This window comes from Hylobates moloch, unplaced genomic scaffold (genome assembly GCF_009828535.3).
Source record: "Hylobates moloch isolate HMO894 unplaced genomic scaffold, HMol_V3 SCAFFOLD_7, whole genome shotgun sequence".
Lineage (NCBI taxonomy): Eukaryota > Metazoa > Chordata > Mammalia > Primates > Hylobatidae > Hylobates > Hylobates moloch.
This window is the reverse complement of record NW_026652282.1, coordinates 79,879,563-79,898,341: the sequence shown is the minus strand read 5'-3', so window position 1 is coordinate 79,898,341 and position 18,779 is coordinate 79,879,563. Positions and strand designations below refer to the sequence as shown.

General features: G+C 33.0%; 1 protein-coding gene across 1 annotated transcript in view; it reads right to left on the bottom strand.

Moving 5' to 3' along the window:
* DIAPH2 (diaphanous related formin 2) overlaps nucleotides 1–18,779 on the bottom strand; it is an 880,788-nt gene that overhangs the window by 637,668 nt on the left and 224,341 nt on the right. The window contains exons 15-16 of the mRNA XM_058441333.1: nucleotides 7,829–7,939; nucleotides 1,355–1,473 (exon numbers count right to left, since the gene is read on the bottom strand). Coding sequence (XP_058297316.1) covers nucleotides 1,355–1,473; nucleotides 7,829–7,939 — 230 coding nt within the window. The remainder of the gene's footprint in view (nucleotides 1–1,354; nucleotides 1,474–7,828; nucleotides 7,940–18,779) is intronic.

The window sequence follows — 18,779 nt, the reverse complement described above, 5'->3', positions numbered from 1 at the left end:
GGAGAGACAAGATATAGAGTTGCAGAAATTTAGATGCTTTTAGTAAACTAGAAATCAGATTTCACAAATGGATCCATTTTTGTAATAAAAGTGAGGACCTGGAAAACCAAGGTAAAATAAAGATAAAAGACAAGATGTAATTCAATATCCTAAAATAACCTGAAATGTCAACATTTTCTCCAAAGTAGAATTAAGCATACGATGGCTTACTTCTTAGACCCCACATAAGAGTGTTGTGCTAAAGTCTCATGAGGTCCTTAAATGGCTACACAATGGATCCAAAAATAGTTTTATGGTGAAGTTTGATTATAAGAGAAATCTATGTAAAGCAAGATATTAATTGATATGAAAAACATTTAATATTATAGAAGCCACAGTAGACTGGAACCACTAATGATGAATAAAAATTACTAGAAATTATTCCTTATAATAATAACATTGTTATTCATTGCAGACACATTTATCCAATACCTATGTGTAAGACTTTCATAGATGCATTGAAGGAAAAAAGATTAAACATAACATTTCTGCCCTCAATCTCACAGGGGCACAGAAGTGTACATAAATAAAATAGAACAAACAAGGTACTTTGGGTATTTCAAGGAGGGGAATATTACTTCCAGCTTTGGGGAGTGGGGGCGAGGAGTAGGAAAGGGAAGAAAACATCATTGAGAAAAAATCCAACTCAAAGGTCACTTTGGTTCTGACATGTTTCCCAACTTCACCAGAATCCATTAAGTAAGAAACATAACAGGTGTGAAACAAATGGCCAGCAATGCTATGACAACCATCTCTTAGATCTAAAATCATTTTATATAAAATTGTTGCCGTCGGAAGGTTATATGCTAGCTGTATTTGACTCAGACGCTTCTACCACATAGCTTTGCTATATTCGGATTCTATTGCATCTAAACATTTTTGTTATTGTTAAACACGAATATTTGAACACAGAAAACTGCTTTGTATCTCTAAGTCACTGAAGCTCGATTTAATAAACTGAATAAGTATTTCACCTATAGTCACATATGAACGCAGTGAAATTTTCCCCAAAAAAATCCTTACATGTAAGATATATTGCCTTATGCTATTCTTTATTCAAGACAACTGAGCAGAGTATACCTATAATACTGTGAGCCATTGTACAGATTTCAGTACACTCTGTGTAAATCATCAAGACAGCCTGACAATTCCTCAACATGAATCTCAAGGACAGCATCATAGTAAGGTTCTAATATAAATAAATGGATATAAATTGGGCTGGCAGACAAGAACGCTAATAATGGTCCACAAAATCGTCCACAAATCCCTTTCTCACAATGCACACAAAATTGTTTTGTGGTTTGTCAAAGGATATTCCATTTCTGCTCGAATGTCATTGAGACGGTGTGATAATTCAGTTAGGTCATCTTCTTTGTTTTCATCAAATACTTTCAACTGAATATCAAGCTCATCATTCTCTTTTTCTTTTAGATCCTAATATATAAACATAAAATTTAACACATGAATAACAGTTTGACAACAGCATATTTAGGTAATAAAGGGCAGAACACAATTATTCATTTATAAACACAGAAGCAATTTCAAATATTTACGCGGGCACTTGGTTTTCTGAAAGTAATTGTAGCTAAATTTTTCTCTTTCAAAATAAAAGGACCTCGTTGCATTCACTTCATTTTTTCCATGCCCTACATTTTGATTATACACATTAAAAAATTAACGATCAGTTCTACAACAGAAAAAAACTAATTGCTAACAACCCAAATTAAATGCTGTCGTTTTGACTAAACACACTAATCAAAGATTGCAAAAGAACTCATGCAGTCAGAACATTCACATATGCCTCTGGCAAAAAATGCAAATACAGATCAATTGTATTAATGAAGAATAAATGCAAAGATATATTCAAGCACAACAGTCCCAAGTATGGCTTGAAAAGATGTATAAACACATTTATTTTAAAAGATATTTTGTGATTTTAAAGCAAAAAGGCGTTTGGACTTTTTATTAAGCTGTGTATCTAACCTCCTCCCCCACCTTGTATTTTTGCTTAGCCAAATCACAAAATACCAACTTGGGCATAAAAGTTATGTTTTTGTAATACATTATAAGCACATGCATTACAAACCTCTGATAATTTTCATAATAATAGTATAAAAAATTTAGAAGCATGCCACACTAGAGATTGTTGGGCTCAATATATATCACCTGGAATATCTTTTAATATGTGTCCATTAAGTTGCAGCTTTCAAAACCCAAATCGATAATCACAACTGTGGATGCTCAAGGGTGATACCGAAAGTGGGACTAGGATGTTCAGAGCTGAGCTTGAACTCTAAAAGGAAATGCAAGCATGGTGTACTTCAAATTAGGTCGATAAAACAAAATGGGATACATTTCTTGTTTCTATCTTTATTCAATAGAACTATTATAGAGATTTAATGGCTATTACTGAAGCCAAACAAATTTCAGCAATTTCTAAATGCCTTTTTTCTAACACTCACATACATAATAATTTATTGAAAATTTACCTGCAGAGCATATGAAAATAATTATTGTTTCTATGTAATTTCATATAAAACATAACAAGTAAATGTATTTATATTTGGTTCCATTTTTGGTAATAACTTGCTTTAGCTCTAGTTTTCCAGTTTGAAATGGAATGAAGAAATTTATTAGAATGCAAAATTATCTCACATTGCTGGGTCATATTATCAGGTGATTTCTGAACTCTATTTAGAAAATTACATAAGCCAGAAAAACCCAATACACTGGTCACTGCAGAAACAACCTGTCACACATTTTACAGTATGTCTTATTCTTGTCACCATATACTCTCTCTCAGAAACTCATCATAAAACTTAAACACTTTCATATATTTCAGAAAAAAACAGAAAAATTTAAGTACTGCCTTTTAATTAGCATAGAACGTTACAAAACATGAAAATCAATCAGCATAATTAAAACGTTTTCAGTGAAAATAACTGGTTAAATGTGCAATTTAGTTCTTAATTAGGTCCAGACATTATTTATACAATATACATAGTATATGAGCACATATAGCACAATATAAAATTTAGACATGTGTAAATGCAGTATTTTATAAATATTCTTTATTAATAATGCTCCAGACCTATCAAAGTCAGTCCTCATTTAATGTCCTCAGTAGTTCTTGGAAATTGCAACTTGAAGCAAAAAACGTATAGCAAAACCAATTTTCTTTTCTCATCAATGTTATAATGGAAGGACATTATTCAAGGACCTACTGTATATGGTTTTGCTTCAAGGTGCAGTTCGCAAGATCCTATCAATGACATTAACTAAGAACTTACTGTAAATATATATTCATATACACATACACATATATATGTTTATATTTATGAAACTTCCTTTCAGCCAAATGTCAAGCCTTGAATTATTCATAAATTCTTGATAAAATAAACATTTACTGAATAAAAATTTTTACATAGTACAAATAATAAGATGGGTATCCTATAAAAGTAAATGGAAATTTATCACTGAAGTTTTATATTTTAAAACGTGAACTATCACAAAGTTACTGAAATACATTGTTATTAATTATGTGAAACACTCTATGCTTGTTATTTTTTAAAAAGACATGCTGTATAGATCTAAAATTATTTTTTTGCAGAATTCCTGAAATATGTAATTTTCTATAACATAGTGTACTTCAAAGGAAATCAAAGTCCATTGCCAGTACACTGCTGATTAACAAACAGCCAAAATTGAGTCTTTAAAACGAGAAAGAGTTTCTCAGACTTTTAAAGAGATAAAAGTATGCCTATTGCCTACCAACACCATTTCTTACTATGTTTTTCCTTCACATATCTGATTTAACTAATATTTCCTTAATTTATTTAACTAAATAAAAGGCAAATGGGGAAAATTTCAGAAGAAATCAATGTAAATTAAGTACAGAAAAAATCCTATTTTAAAATTCACTGTAGAGTTTGTAACAACTCATTTATTCTAAATGACTAAAGCAAATTTATCAGACGTGAAATTTCCATATAAATGAAATACAAACTATTTTTTAACATCAAAATTTAACCACAGGGATGAGAAGAACCTTGAAAATAAAATTTTAAAGAATATAATTTAAAAATTCGTTGTCTTGAAGATTCTGATAATTATTATTAAAAAAAGTTTCACTCTACTACAATGTTGATCTCAAGGATTGTTGAAATACTAAGAACTAGTTTTTCCCAACTCATACTGGTTCTAGATACATATAATTTTTCATCCATGTACCAACAATTAATATTAGCCCTAGTCATATCTAATTTGCTGCTTTGAATATACTGTATTCTAGAATATTAGGGAATTCTTGTGAGAACTGGATATAAAAAGAAGAATAAATAGAAAAAAAGTAAGGATTTTAAAGACAATCTATGACCACATTATTAAACTTCACTGCATATGTAAAGGATATGTAATGTTACTATAAATTCCAGTGGTTTAAATTTAAATATTTCGTTCATTAGTAGGTTAATTAGATAGTAGTTGACATGTGAGGTATGTAGTATATGTTAACCCATGACCATTCTGTCCTGCTCCCAAGTCGTGATAAACTAAAACAATAGTAGTGAAATCTACGGTTCTAAATATATGATCTCTAATCTTCTCAAGGTCTATCTGCCTGAATACTGATTCTACCCTTGTATATGCGATCCCAGCACTTTGGGAGGCTGGGGTGGATCATTTGAGGCCAGGAGTTCAAGACAAACCTGGCCAACGTGGCGAAACCCTATCTCTATAAAAAAATATAAAAATTAGGCCAGGTGCAGTGGCTTACACCTGTAATTCCAGCACTTTGGGAATCTGCCCGAGGCGGGCAGATCACGAGGTCAGGAGATGGAGACCATCCTGGCCAACATGGTGAAACCCCATCTCTGCTAAAAATGCAAAAAAAAAAAAAAAAAATTAGCCGGGCGTGATGGAACGCACCTATAGTCCCAGCTACTCAGGAGGGTGAGGCACAAGAATCACTTGAACCCAGGAGGCGGTGATTGCAATGAACCAAGATCACGTCACTGCACTCCAGCCTGGTGACAGAGAAAGACTCTGTCTCAAAAATAAGTATAAAATAAAAAACATATATAAAATATATAAATATATATATGTACACACACACATATATATATATACACATATATACACACAAAAATTAGCTGGGTGTGGTGGCACACCTGTATTCCCAGCTACTTGAGAGGCTGCAGTGGAAGGATTGCTTGAGCACAGGAGATTGAGGCTGCAGAGAGCTGTGATTGTGCCACTGCACTCTAGCCTGAGTGACAGAGCAAGACCCTGTCTCAAAAAAGAAAGAAAAGAAAAAGAAAAGAAGAAAAAGAAAAAGGAAAAGGAAAAAGAAAAAGAAAAAAAGAAAAAGGGAAACGGAAAAGAAAAGGAAAAGAAATACCTGGGGAGGATTTTTTTTTTTTTCCAACCAAATATCTCTGCCCTATCCTCAATACAGTAAGATTTTAGGGGGACACGCCCAACCTCTTAGTTGAGAATCAGAGCCATATTTAATCATATTTAGCTCTACTGTCTTAGAGAGGAAAAAAAATTCTGAGAATCCTTGTAGGTTCTATTCCAAAACTTTCTCTTCCCACTTTTATCTTGCTGAAGACTCACTGAGATCTGAGAGGCAGGGCATACTGAAGAGATGTGATAAAGAAAAGTCTAATTGGAAGTATATATTAAGAATACCAGAGGTTAAAAAGGGTAGTAGGGTGTGGGGGAAAATAGGGTATGGTTAATGGATACAAAAATACAGTTTGATAGAAGTAATAAGATCTAGTGTTCAGTAGCACAACAGAGTGACTATAGTTCACAATTATTTGTATTTCAAAGTAACTATAAGGGTAGGATTAGAATATTCCCAACACAAAGAAATGATGAATGCTTGAAGTGATGGATATCCCAATTACCCTGATTTGATCATTACACACCATGTTCTTGTATCAAAATATAAATTTTACCACAAAAATATGTACAGCTATTTTGTATCCATAATTAAAAATTATCTTTAATTTAAAAAAAGAATATATAAATTAAGAAGCACACAGTACCACAAAAAGTTTTATATAGGGCTATATGGCCAATGGAAAAGTGTAGCTTAGAAACACGGACACATAATCTTAGCTGTCTGTGTAACCAAATGAATAACATGAGGCCACTGAGCCCAGCAGAGATTAATATACCCAGACAAAAGTGCAAAAGGTTAAGGACAAGAGCTACAATACCATACCTTTTCTGAAAAATGAGGACTAAAATGAACTGAGAGTCACAGTTCTCTTGACTAGCCATTCAGTAGTATAAAGCAGAAAGTGAATGTTCAATTATAAATAGAGGTGAACGACAGAGAGAAAAGTAAGAGCAACAACTATGGCAGAAAACATGGCATATTAGTAAACGAGTAGAGGATGCTACAGAGCCCTTGCAGCTAGCAAGTCTTCAAAGATGCTACTATAAACAGAGAACAAGCCCAGTAAAAACAAGCATGGAAACCAACAAGAAGGAAATTCAAAAGCAAACTACAATCAAGACTATAAGATTATCTTTAGCTATCCAAGGCTACAGGCTTTGGATGAAAAGAAAATTAGTGAAAAAAAAAAACAAGAATAATCATGTCACACTAACTATAATGGTGAATGTGCCTAAGTTAACTGCACAGTGAATCTCTAGATGGGTCACTTAAAATGTTGCTTTGATTCTCTGCATCCAATGCCTTGGTTTTAAGTGTCAAGAATGAAAGAACCACTTCAGGTGGACTGACATACAAATTTCCAAAACCAGGTGGACCCAGTCATACATCTTATTAAAATGGGTTTAACAGGTCCAATCACACAACTTATTATGATGGGTTTCAACTAGTTTCAGTTAAAAGTATCCCACCATATGTTACAAATTTATGCTACATATTGATTCCTCACCAGGAAATGTCCCCAATTTGGGTATTTCTGGTAAACTAGGTCATACACATGGGCACACACACATACACACACACGCACATTCAATGACATTTGTTGTTGTTTTCTTCTCTCCTCAGTGCTTTTTTATCACTTCCTTACTTTTACTTCTTGTCTCTCAGGTATATTCTGAGTAGCTTAAAGACACTAGCACAATTTTACTTGTCTTGAACAATGCCATAGTCTTCAATAGTGACTCTTCAGTTAATATACTTAATAAAATATAAAACCACAGTAGTTGTATTTGCATTTATAAAAGTAAGCGTGCTCATTTATTTCAGATTCAGCATATAAAATCATTCCAAAAATGTTTTTAACACTATCATAATTACAGCAAATATTCACATTCAATTTAAGAAACAAATTGTTTTTGATTTGAAAAGTTCCTATTGCCTTGTAACAAAAGTAACATTCTTAAGCAATGTGTCTAGCATATACTAATCAAAACTCTGTGCATGCTTATCTTGAATACCAATGAAATCAATCTAAGTTATCAAAGAGGAAAGCAGAAAATTTTAAATGAAAATTGAAATTCCAAAAAAAAGTCTTATGTTTTCAATATTCAAAATTCAAAGAAAAGAAGTTCCCTTTTGACTTCAGGGAAACAACAAAAAACAAAAACACATCCCTTCTGGGCACATTATTAGCTGAATTCTGAATCATCATTTGTATGTACAGAATGCTATTACTGGAATACAAAAAAAGCTTACAAAATGTCTAATGCTTTACAAAACAAAATAGCAAAGCACATTTATTTACTCTGCTTCAAGTACATTTGTGGAAGTGAAAAAAATATTAAAATTCATCAGCATAATAAATGTATACATTCAACTTACTGGTAACATTGTTTTTAGTCCTGAACGGAGGAATTCATTCCTTAAATGTATTCGAAAATCAAGCTCATAAGGAGAAGTGACAAGGGCATTTATAAACTGCATGCAGGCCACCTGCAATTAGAAAAGTAAATTTTGTTTTAAAAAAACACATTAAATTAATGAAATAATGTATTAAGATAATATATTCACTAAAGGCACATACACATAATGATAAAATAAGAAATGCAAATATTTCTAGAAGTACAATGATTATGACTTTAATTATAAACAACAAAATTAACGACAAAGTGTATAATGTCCAAAATAATTCTAACAAAGATGTGATGACCAAGTATGTTATGCTTTTAAAAACAATATGAAGAAATATTAAACTCCCTCTGAAAAACCCAAATTGCAAAAGTGGGCAGATAGAGCCCTTTGAAAAGATCACAAAATGTATCTTTCATGTCCAGCGGTCCTCACAGTACACTTGGCCTCAATTCTACGGGGTTATAAACACTTCTAAAATAAATCAAAGTTATAAAAGTACCCTAATATTAAACAGGGAACAGTGATAACTTAGATAAATTATTACATTGATTTAAGCTCTCTCCATCCTCTTAATGGGATGATTTATACAAAATATATAAAGTATTAAAATATGTAATTAAGATGAATTAACTTACTAGGTAGGAAAAAATAATGGAAGTGAATTAAGATCAACTAGAAGGCACTGGGAGACTAATACTAATGCACATTTCATAATAAAGCATATGCAAGAGCTTGTTTTCAAGTAAAGTATTTGATTAAATATATTGATACTGAAAAATGAGTTTTGCTTTTCTTACCTTCTGATTTTGAGATTCCCTATTATAAAAACGAACTTATTTGCTGGTAATTTTAATCTAGAAGGGAATCAACAAAATGCTAAGTGCCAGGTATTCCATAAATTATTCCTAAGTAGCATTTTTGGAAAATGCTGCTCAAATCTAAGGTAACTGGCTAATTGTTTAACTGAAAAGATGCCATTTAAATTTATTATTTTTTTATTTTTAAAGAATGAAATGAGTAGAAGAGTGCTCAAAGGGCAACCTACAAGGGGAATCCTCAGAAAAAAAACAGATTATATAAAGACGCTAAGTATTTATAGAAGCAGACACAAATAAATTAATAGTTAGCATGGGAAAAATATATTACCAAAAGACAAATATTTCAAACGTATTTTGACTTGACATCTACAGATTATGATAGAGTTATTTTTTCCAAAATAGGGAGAAGAGATTAAAAGGTATGCTTTACTTTTGAATCTGTATCTTATATATTTAAGTTGCTTTTTGGGAGATTAGCCTATCTGCCTCACATCTACGTTCAAAAATCAAAAGTTACATGCTTTAAAAGGGCTGATTAAGGTTGTTTCTAACATGACCAGATATCTGAATGATACAACAATATAGTCTAATTTCTATGAACGTTCAAGTATCAAGATAAAACACTTAGGCAACTGACTAAATATGTGCCATACATTTGGCATTACCTTTAAAGACATACCAGATAAGTTAGTATGAAGCTTATGCTTTAATGGATTACTTAACCTTCCTATTTACAATAGGAAATCATGTAAATCTTTATACAGTTTTGATAGGCTAGGCTATAAATTTGCATACTGTACATGTCCACAGCTATATTATCATTGTATTTGCTTGAATGACTCTTGTTATGTTACAACTATGACATGACCAAACAAGCCAAAGTACACGTCCAATCCAAAATTAATAGAGAGAAAAGTTGCCATCTGTTAGGATTGTTTTTGCCAGAAGAAATTCTAGCTTAATGGCTTGTATTAATACCCTACAAGTAAAGAGAACATTTCTGTAAGAAACCAGTTAATGAGCCCTGCAACTGTATCTTTATACAAATAAAAGTATTCAGATCAGGAGACAATAAAGATAATAAAAGTCAATAAAATTAATGAATGTATCAATATAACTTCAATAATATGTTTCAATATATTAAATACTCACTTTACACACAATGTATGAACATATAGTTTAATATGAAAACAAAGACGTTCCATCCATTGACTATAGTATATAATAATTAGGAGATAATGTGAAGTCAGTTTTAAAACGGTAAAGGTACTGGCTTAACAATGTACCATATATTATATATCATATTCTAATAGATATTTAATTAATTACAAATAACAGATGAATAAACATGCTATCATGTCATTTTCCAACATAAGCTGATAATATTCTTTTACAGAAATATGTATATTGTAATATGAATGTGGAAAACAAAAAGGTCATCTAAATTTTTGCTATTTCTTTATGCCGTTACACAAGTGCTGCCCTTGTCAGAGAATAGGAACGATATCTCAAATTCAAAACTGAAATAATTGTCACTATTTACAAATACAAAATTAAATTTAAATTAGCTTAAAGGGAAGAATATATTACTACTTAATTATAAACATGACAAACCCATTGTATCCTGAATTCATAGCTAAATACAAAATCCCAAACTATTATCATCATCATTATTATTAGTTATTAGACAATGTATTAGGTCCTTTACATAATTCACCATCTAATCTCATCTTCACAAAAACCACACAAGGTTAGTATTACTGTTATTCTTATTTTACAGATGATGAAGCAGAGGCTCAAAGCAGATAGAATAACTTATATAAGGCCACACAGCAAGGAGGAAACTCATGATTATAAATGATATCACTTTACTACAAATATAATTTCCAGCACATTCCAAAGGTCTCATAAACTCCATTTATAGATTCTCACAACAAAAGATTTTAAGGATGGGTAAGATGATAAAATTTAACTGGTGCAACATGCTTAATATACTGGGGATATGTAGCTTTAAAACTATAGGTTAATTAGAAAAATAGAAACGATATGTTGTCTAGTATACATAGTGACTATCATAATACATAATGTAATGCAAAAAAAAAAGCAAAAGTAGAAAATGGTTCTTGGAGTGGGTTAAATTCCACTTCATGTACATCCTGAGCAGTAAAGTATAAATGGCATCCTATCATCCAAAATAATGGTCTACCACTCCTCTCCTTTACTTCCTGCCACCCCACTCCATACTCAGCATGTATATGCATGTGAACACATGCATACACACACACACTCTACAGTACTGTGCTTTTCAATATGGGAGCCACTTATCACAGTTTAATTTAATTACAATTAAATAAAATTAAAAATTCAGTTGCTCAGTTTTACTAGCCATTGTTCCAGTGCTCAACAGCCACATGTGGCTAGTAACTGCGACATTGGATAGCAAGGATATAGAACATGGAAGAAAGTTTGACTGAATAGCACTACACTGGAGATTTTAAAGAAAAAAAGAGATCTGGCCTAATCTCTGAAACCTTCACTTCAAAGCACTACAAAACTCATTGCTGAATAATGAAAATTTCAAAATTCATATGCTCAACTTCCAAGTATATAAATCTTTAAGAGATGAGTGTACTCTATTGTCCTCTAATAATGCAAAATCAATCTGCTTTCCAAAAAAAAAAAATTAAACTCCAGAGACAGAAAATAATCATGAGATTTTAAAGCTAGACAGAACATAAAATACTCTAGTCCAATATGCTATTTAAAAGTAAAGAAACTGAAAACCTAGAAAGATTGGATGATTTGCCCAAGATCACATAACTAATAAGCCCCAATGATACAACTAGAACTCAGTTCTCTTGATCTTCAGCCTTGGATTTTTTCTACCACATTATATCACACAAATCTTGCTTGATATCATTTCTCTTTATCTTAGAAAACAAATGCCCTTGAATTGAATATCCCAAAGTCCATTATCCAGAGTTGCTCTGTTGCTTAGTATCTTTATAATGGCTATGTTTCAAAATGGTCCACCATATCTATTGTTACAAATACAGCTTCCATGAGAATCAAAATTTTAAAGTCACAAAAAAATCAGTGAATTTCCTCCATTATTAATACATATGCTAGGGCCACAATTCTGATGTTTAATTAGTAAATACAATCAATTTCTATATTTGCATTTTCATTCAGTGATGTCATAAGATTTCAACATGAGATGCATATATATCCTATTAAATGAATACATAAGCATACATAGTTAAAAACTACCAGTTCTGTGCATGTGATAAAGTATCCAATCATTTATGTCATGTATAATTATATACTACACTGAATTATTATCAGTTTTCTACCACATTAAGATCCTTCCTTTACTATAACAGTTTATTTTATTTCTACAATAATCATCTACATTCTTTAGTCACCAGATGCTGTTGTCTTCATTCTGGGGTGGTATGGTATAAAGGGTGAAATATTACAAAACAGATGATAAACTTTCAAAAGGCAAAGCTCATCTGTATATGCCTAGGGTTTATTTGTAACACTTAACTGTCCCAAATAAAATAATTAAAATATAGTAAGTGAATGACATTTAAATATTTCCAATTTTATTGGCATAAGACATAGCATTACAAAAAGAAATTTAAGTTTTTTGTTGTTGTTGTTTACCTAAGTGACAGAGAAAGGGAAACATTTGAACACAAATATCTTCATAAAATTACGGAAAAAATGCTAGAACCTTTTACTGACTTTAACTTACAGGCTTGAAAACTATACAAACATCTATCTATTTAATCACAATTCATAGAGCTATGGGGTACAATAATTGATAACTCTAGGGCATTCTCAGACAGATTATTCATATTGCCATTATCTGTGACAAATTGTACTTTTAAAATTTTATTGACACTGTTCCACACTTGACCTTATTAAGTACTTTGTTGACATTAACAAAAGTCTTTCTTTATCCTAGCCCAGCAGGAGTTAGGAACAAAGATGATTTAAGTCAAAGTGTGAGAGAAGAAAGATGTGAATGTACAGAGCAAGTTAATTGAGAAATGGAGTACTTTCCAAGCCAACAGAAGTCATGTACAAAGGTATGAAGGTAGAGGAATAAAACAGCATAAAATCTACAGGAAACAAAGCACAATATGACTAGACTAAAAACATATGTAGAAGGGTGGTGGAATATGAGGCGAAAGAGAAAGCAACAGCCAGATGAAGTATTTTGTTTGGGCTAGGACTAGACTGTAATTCTGGAGACTGTGGGAAGCCATTGTTGGACTTCAAGCAGTGAACTATGGGAAGCCAATGTTGGACTTTAAGCATTCTGAAGTGCATTTCTAAGAAAAGTATTTCAGAAAGACAACATTGGGGAAGATAATTTAAATGGGGCCATAACGAAGAATAGAACATAGAGAAAGGATAAAACAGTGAGATCTAACAATGCTCTGAAATTAAAAAACGGCAGTCAGGGTGGAGAGAGAAGGACACCATGTCGAGGAAGGGAAATATAACATTAAGGATACAGAATTGATAGGATCTGGTGACTAATGGAACAGAAGATGGAGTAAGGGTAGATTCCAAGATGACTAGTATATTTCTGCTATATGCTAATTGGTGGGTAATACTAAGGTCAACCAGGATTGGGAATACAAGAGAAATGCAGGTCAAGGCTGGAGAGAGGATTAGAGTAGGGAGAAGGATTTTTTTAAAAAGGAAGATAAGTATATTTAACGACAATATTGAATTTTAAATCTAGTCAGGAGGGAGCTGAACATATGGGGTCTGTGAGTTGGGAGGAAGAGATCAGATAAAGACATCACATATGAGTGGTAGTTAACTGAAGCTGTGAGGATAGATGTGATTGCCCAAGGATCATCAATATGAGAAAAGCAAAGTACCAAAGGACTGAGGATCAAGCTCTAGGAATCTGCAGATTTAAGGGTCAAGCATAGAAATAAGAGAATTTAAATGAAACATAGGTAAAAGAAAAACAAGGAGAGCTTATGATATGGTTTGGATTTGTATCCCCACCCAAATCTCATGTCAAACTGTAATCCCCAGTGTTGGAGGAGGGGCCTGATGGGAGGTGACTGGATCATGGGGGTGGTCTTCCCCCTTGCTGTTCTTGTGATACTCAGTGAGTTCTCATAAGATCTGGTTGTTTACAAGTGTGCAGCACCTTCCCCCTCTCTCTCTTCCTCCTGCTCCAGGAAGCAGGGTGTGCCTGCTTCCCCTTCGCCTCCCACCATAATTGTAAGTTTCCTGAGGCCCCCCCAGCCATGCTTCCTGTACAGCCTGTGGAACTATGAGTCAATTAAACCTCTTTTCTTTATAAATGACCCAGTCTTAGGTAGTTCTTTGTAACAATGTGAGAATGGCCTAATACAGTTTAGTATCACGGAAGTCAAGGGAGGAGGCAGCTTTGATAAAGGAGTGATCAATAGTGCCAAATGGTGCTGAGGAAGCTAATATAATGACTTCAAAAGCGGCCTGTTGCTTTTTATATCACGGAGGTCACTGGCAACCCTCTATTACTGAAAATGATAGGTTTGACAATTATTCAGTGTTGAAACAGATTTAAAATAAAGGCATCCTTCTTTAAGTCAGAAGTTGGTTTTGTGTCAATACCAAAAATGACTACATTGTACAAATATCTCTAAACAACCTCCCATTATAGTAATCTATTTTCTAAATGACAATAATATAAAACTGTCAATAAATAGAACAAGTTTCCTAAGTAATATCAAGCATTCATTCAACACTTTATAAATGCTAATTTCCACAAATTCTCTCCATATTCATAAGCCTCGATGCCTTGTTTTCTTATAAATGCACTTTCACTGACAAATGATTAATACTTTGTCCAAAGCTACTCCCTCATATGTGATGGTCTGAGTACACTAATGGCTAATTTACAAGTATGCTTGCAGTAAAATCTCAACACTCAAGAACCACTGTGGAAAGAATCAAGCCACATAGAATAGGTCCATATTATCTGTTTATCTATTTAAGTATCAACATTTTGTTTCACATGGGACACTCTCTGAAATGAATTATATAATTCCCACATTCTTATGCAAAAAAACTAGATATAATTTAACAATTTCCTGTTGAGTCAGGGTCATCACTAAATATGTGAGTTAGTGAGGCATGGTGTTAACTCAGTATCTCGGGAGGTACTGAAGTGTGCACCGCTACTAGCCTCTGCGCTCTGTGAAGTCCATTGTTAACCTTTGCATTCCAGTTTCAGTCTTTTATTACATTTCTATCTACCCCTCCCCTGCTGCCAGCTTGTCAGTTGTCACTTCTTGATGATTCCAGTGTACGATTCTGGAATAAACCTTCTCCCAACCTTCCAACCTGCACTTCTAGTCTGCTGTGGATGTAAAACATAATTGGGTTCGTTAAGATAACATATGAAAAGAGAATAAATAGGCTCTGATTAAAGGCCAAAAAGTCGTTCTCACCATGAGGCTTACTTGATAGATCTGGTGACATTTGTAGGCTGCTCAGATTGTTTTATTTTTGTTTTATTTTTTTAGTTCTCACTTATATTCCAAAGGACAAATCTATTAAATAGGTGAGGACTGGATAAGTGAAGCTATCACACATCAGGAAAGGGCATATTTACAGCTCTGTTTTTGTGTACCATATCTAATTACAAAATGTGCAGAGTTCATTATTATTTTCAGCATGTTAGAAAACAGTTTTTAAATGTATTAAATTATGCTACTCCACTTCTTCGTATATACTGAAATACTGTAAAAACATGGCACCTTTCAAACTAACAGCAGCCTGTGAAGACTGGGGCTGTTTTGATAGCACATCATTGTATTTTAACTATACTACTTTCCCTTTCTATAAACCATTATTCATGCTCAGTATACCTTAGGTTTTCCTACCTGGCTATCTAGAAAGCAGTTTCAACTGGATGCTGGTATTACCTCACTGTTTTTTATGAAGTGACTGCCAGACTATTCTGGCCTCTATTTCACCTCCTGGAAGCCCTTTTCACCTCTCATCCTACTATAGTACTGCTTCTCTATTGGCAAAGATAACTTATGAAAAATGCTTACTTGTCCTTCAAGGCCTAGTTAAAATATCACCTCATTACTGAAGCCTTCCCAAACTTATGCAAGACATAGAAGAAACAGATATAGGTGGGGAAAGATAGGTATTTCAGGCAAAGTGTTCTGCATGATAAAATGTTTGAGAGCATTTACAAGTGTACAGCATATCTGGGAAACACCAAATGTAATATGGCACAAACATATGGTACATTTGGGAGAATGACAGGCTCAAAGGCCAGAATATTAAGTTAGGGCCACAGTGAAAAAGTTAGCAATGGGTCATGAGCATAGATTTTTAAGAATGATAATATATTAGAATTGGACTTATTTTTTAAGGATAACTGACAACAGTGTAGGGTATTGTCTGGAGAGAAAGAACATGTCAGTATGGGGTACTAATTAGGAAATTGTTGAAATAATATTGGTGGGAGAAGATAAAGGCAGTGGAAGTAGAATGAGTTAGATTCACAGTTAGTATTATACTTTGTAATAAGACTTGATGGCGAATGCAGGGGACAAAAAAGGAAGAAGTGTTGAGGAAAATTAAAGATTGGGTAGAAGATGATACCTCTATAACCGAAAAATAGGAAACACAGGAAGAAGAGAAGACTTAGGAAAAATCAGGTTAGCAGAAAGAGATAATAAGCTAAGTTTTAATATAAAAGGAGTTAGAGCTTAGTAGTTAAAGCACGTTATCTATAGCCAGACTCCCTGGTGTGTAATCTGTGCTTTCCCATCTATTCACACTGTGACCCTAGGGAAGTTATTTAACCTCTATGAGCCTCGGTTTAATTATCTATAAAATGGGGATAATACTTCTCTCTCATACAATTGCTGCGAGGTTTAAATAACATATTAAAGTATTTTAAACACTGTCCAGCATATGGATTATAAATGTTATTTTAAATTTCTTAATTTTATGATACCAGTCACTGAGCTGGACGTATAAAGCTGAAGAATCACTACCACAGTTGGATTGTAAAACTAGATAAGCAATTGAGAACATTCATAGACAAAATTGTTTAAAAAACTATGTCTGTATGTATATACATGTACATGTAGATATGTGTATATGCATATGAATGTATGTACATAAAATGATACTAAAAGAGGACCAAGGATAGAACATAGGGAACAAAATACCCAGGAAGTAAGAGAAGGAGAAATATATTAGGAAGACAGAAAAAAAAAAAAAAACCATAAAGGTAGAGAACAAAGGAGAGAATGGTGCCTAGAAAGCCAAGGGAAGTAAAATTTTCAAGGAGGAAGGTGATCAATAGTGCCAAGTGATCAAGATTGGAAAGAGGCCATTGGATTTTGAAATTAGATGCTCACTGTAAATCTTTTTGAGAACTGTAATAAAGTTGAGTTGTAAAAGGTAATTTAGAAAACATAGAAAACAAATATGGATTATTCTTTTAGAGGCATGGACTTTAAAATGAAAAAGACAAGAGGCTAGTTAGAAGGTTAAGTCAGATCAAAATAAGCTGCTGGTGTATAATCTGTGCTTTTACAGAAGAGACCGGAGAATGCTACTAAGCTGAAGGAAAGTCAATGAAGAGAAGAGTGTATGAAGATATGCGATTTATCTTCCACCTATTTCTTGAACTCCTGAAGATAATGAAAATCCTATCATAGGTACAAAATTTCACTTTAAAGGTAAGCTAGGAAAAAATATCTGTGAGAAGTTAATAACCTTTTTTAAAACCCCAAAAAGGGGGGAAAATGTATATAGTTGTTATTTAAAAAATAATTAGTCCCTTATTTTAACAAAATTACTTCCCGAGACTGTAATAACATTTTGGGAAGTCTCAGGATACTACAGAAATAGAAAAGTAATTCTGTTAAAATACAACACTAATTATATTTTTTAAACAACAGATTTAAACTTTTGGGTTTTTGTTTCTGTATTCTGAATATATTTTTGAACTTTTAGAGGACATCTTTTCATTCACATTAAATAGTCTAAATAAACAAACTCACTTCACAATTCTTGTGAGAGTACTAGTCTTTATATATAACAAATTACTAATTTTGTAGCTCATTAAAATGTGAAATTTTAAATTGTGGTTTGCATATGTTTGCATCTATAATCATTATTCAACAATTTCTGGAATACTTAACAAAACGTCTATGATTCTTCCATATGTTACTTGTTAACAACTTGTCACTTTATCATTCCATTCTGTCCAGCTTCCTGAAGGCTAGCAAATGTCTTTCCCATCTCATTGTTTGGGGTGAACTACTCATTGGCAGAGGTATCCCTTCAAAGTACAGGCAATGCCGTATTCAAATTCTGGCATCACAAAGACATGGGTTCAAATTACAGCTCTATCCCTTAAGAGCTGGGTGATTTTGGAGTGCCTTCTAGCAATTCAATTCCCCGATCAGTAAACCAGAGGTAATAATACATAACTCACAGAGTTGTAGCTAAAAATTTAATTGAAGAAGATTTTAAGAATGTATCAATGTAATGAAAACTGTGAATATAAATAAAAGAGTTCATTCCTACTCAACAAACTTTCGAAGAGAAGTACAAACATACACATATATCTGAAAAACCAGTGAAATTTAGTTAGGTAAGCCCAACTACAGGAACACGAACAAAACTTTCAAAGTCATCTTAAAAAGGCAGTTTTCAACCTTTCAGTAGAGGCATAAAATTTTATCAAGATTAAATTTTATAAGAAACAATGTATTATTACACACTGGGAAAAAATATACTAATCTTTAAAATATGTAATATAATCCCAGCACTTTGGGAGGCCAAAGTGGGCGGATGACCTGAGGTCAGAAGTTCAAAACTAGCCTGGCCAACATGGCGAAACCCCATCTCTACTAAAAATAAAAAAATTAGCCTGGCATGGTGGTGCATGCCTGTAACCCCAGCTACTTGGGAGGCTGAAACAGGGAGAATCGCTTTGGGAGGCAGAGGCTGCCGCAAGCTGAGATCGTGCCATTGCACTCCAGCCTGAGCAACAGAGCAAGACTCCATCTTAATAAAGAAAGAAATAAATAAATAATACA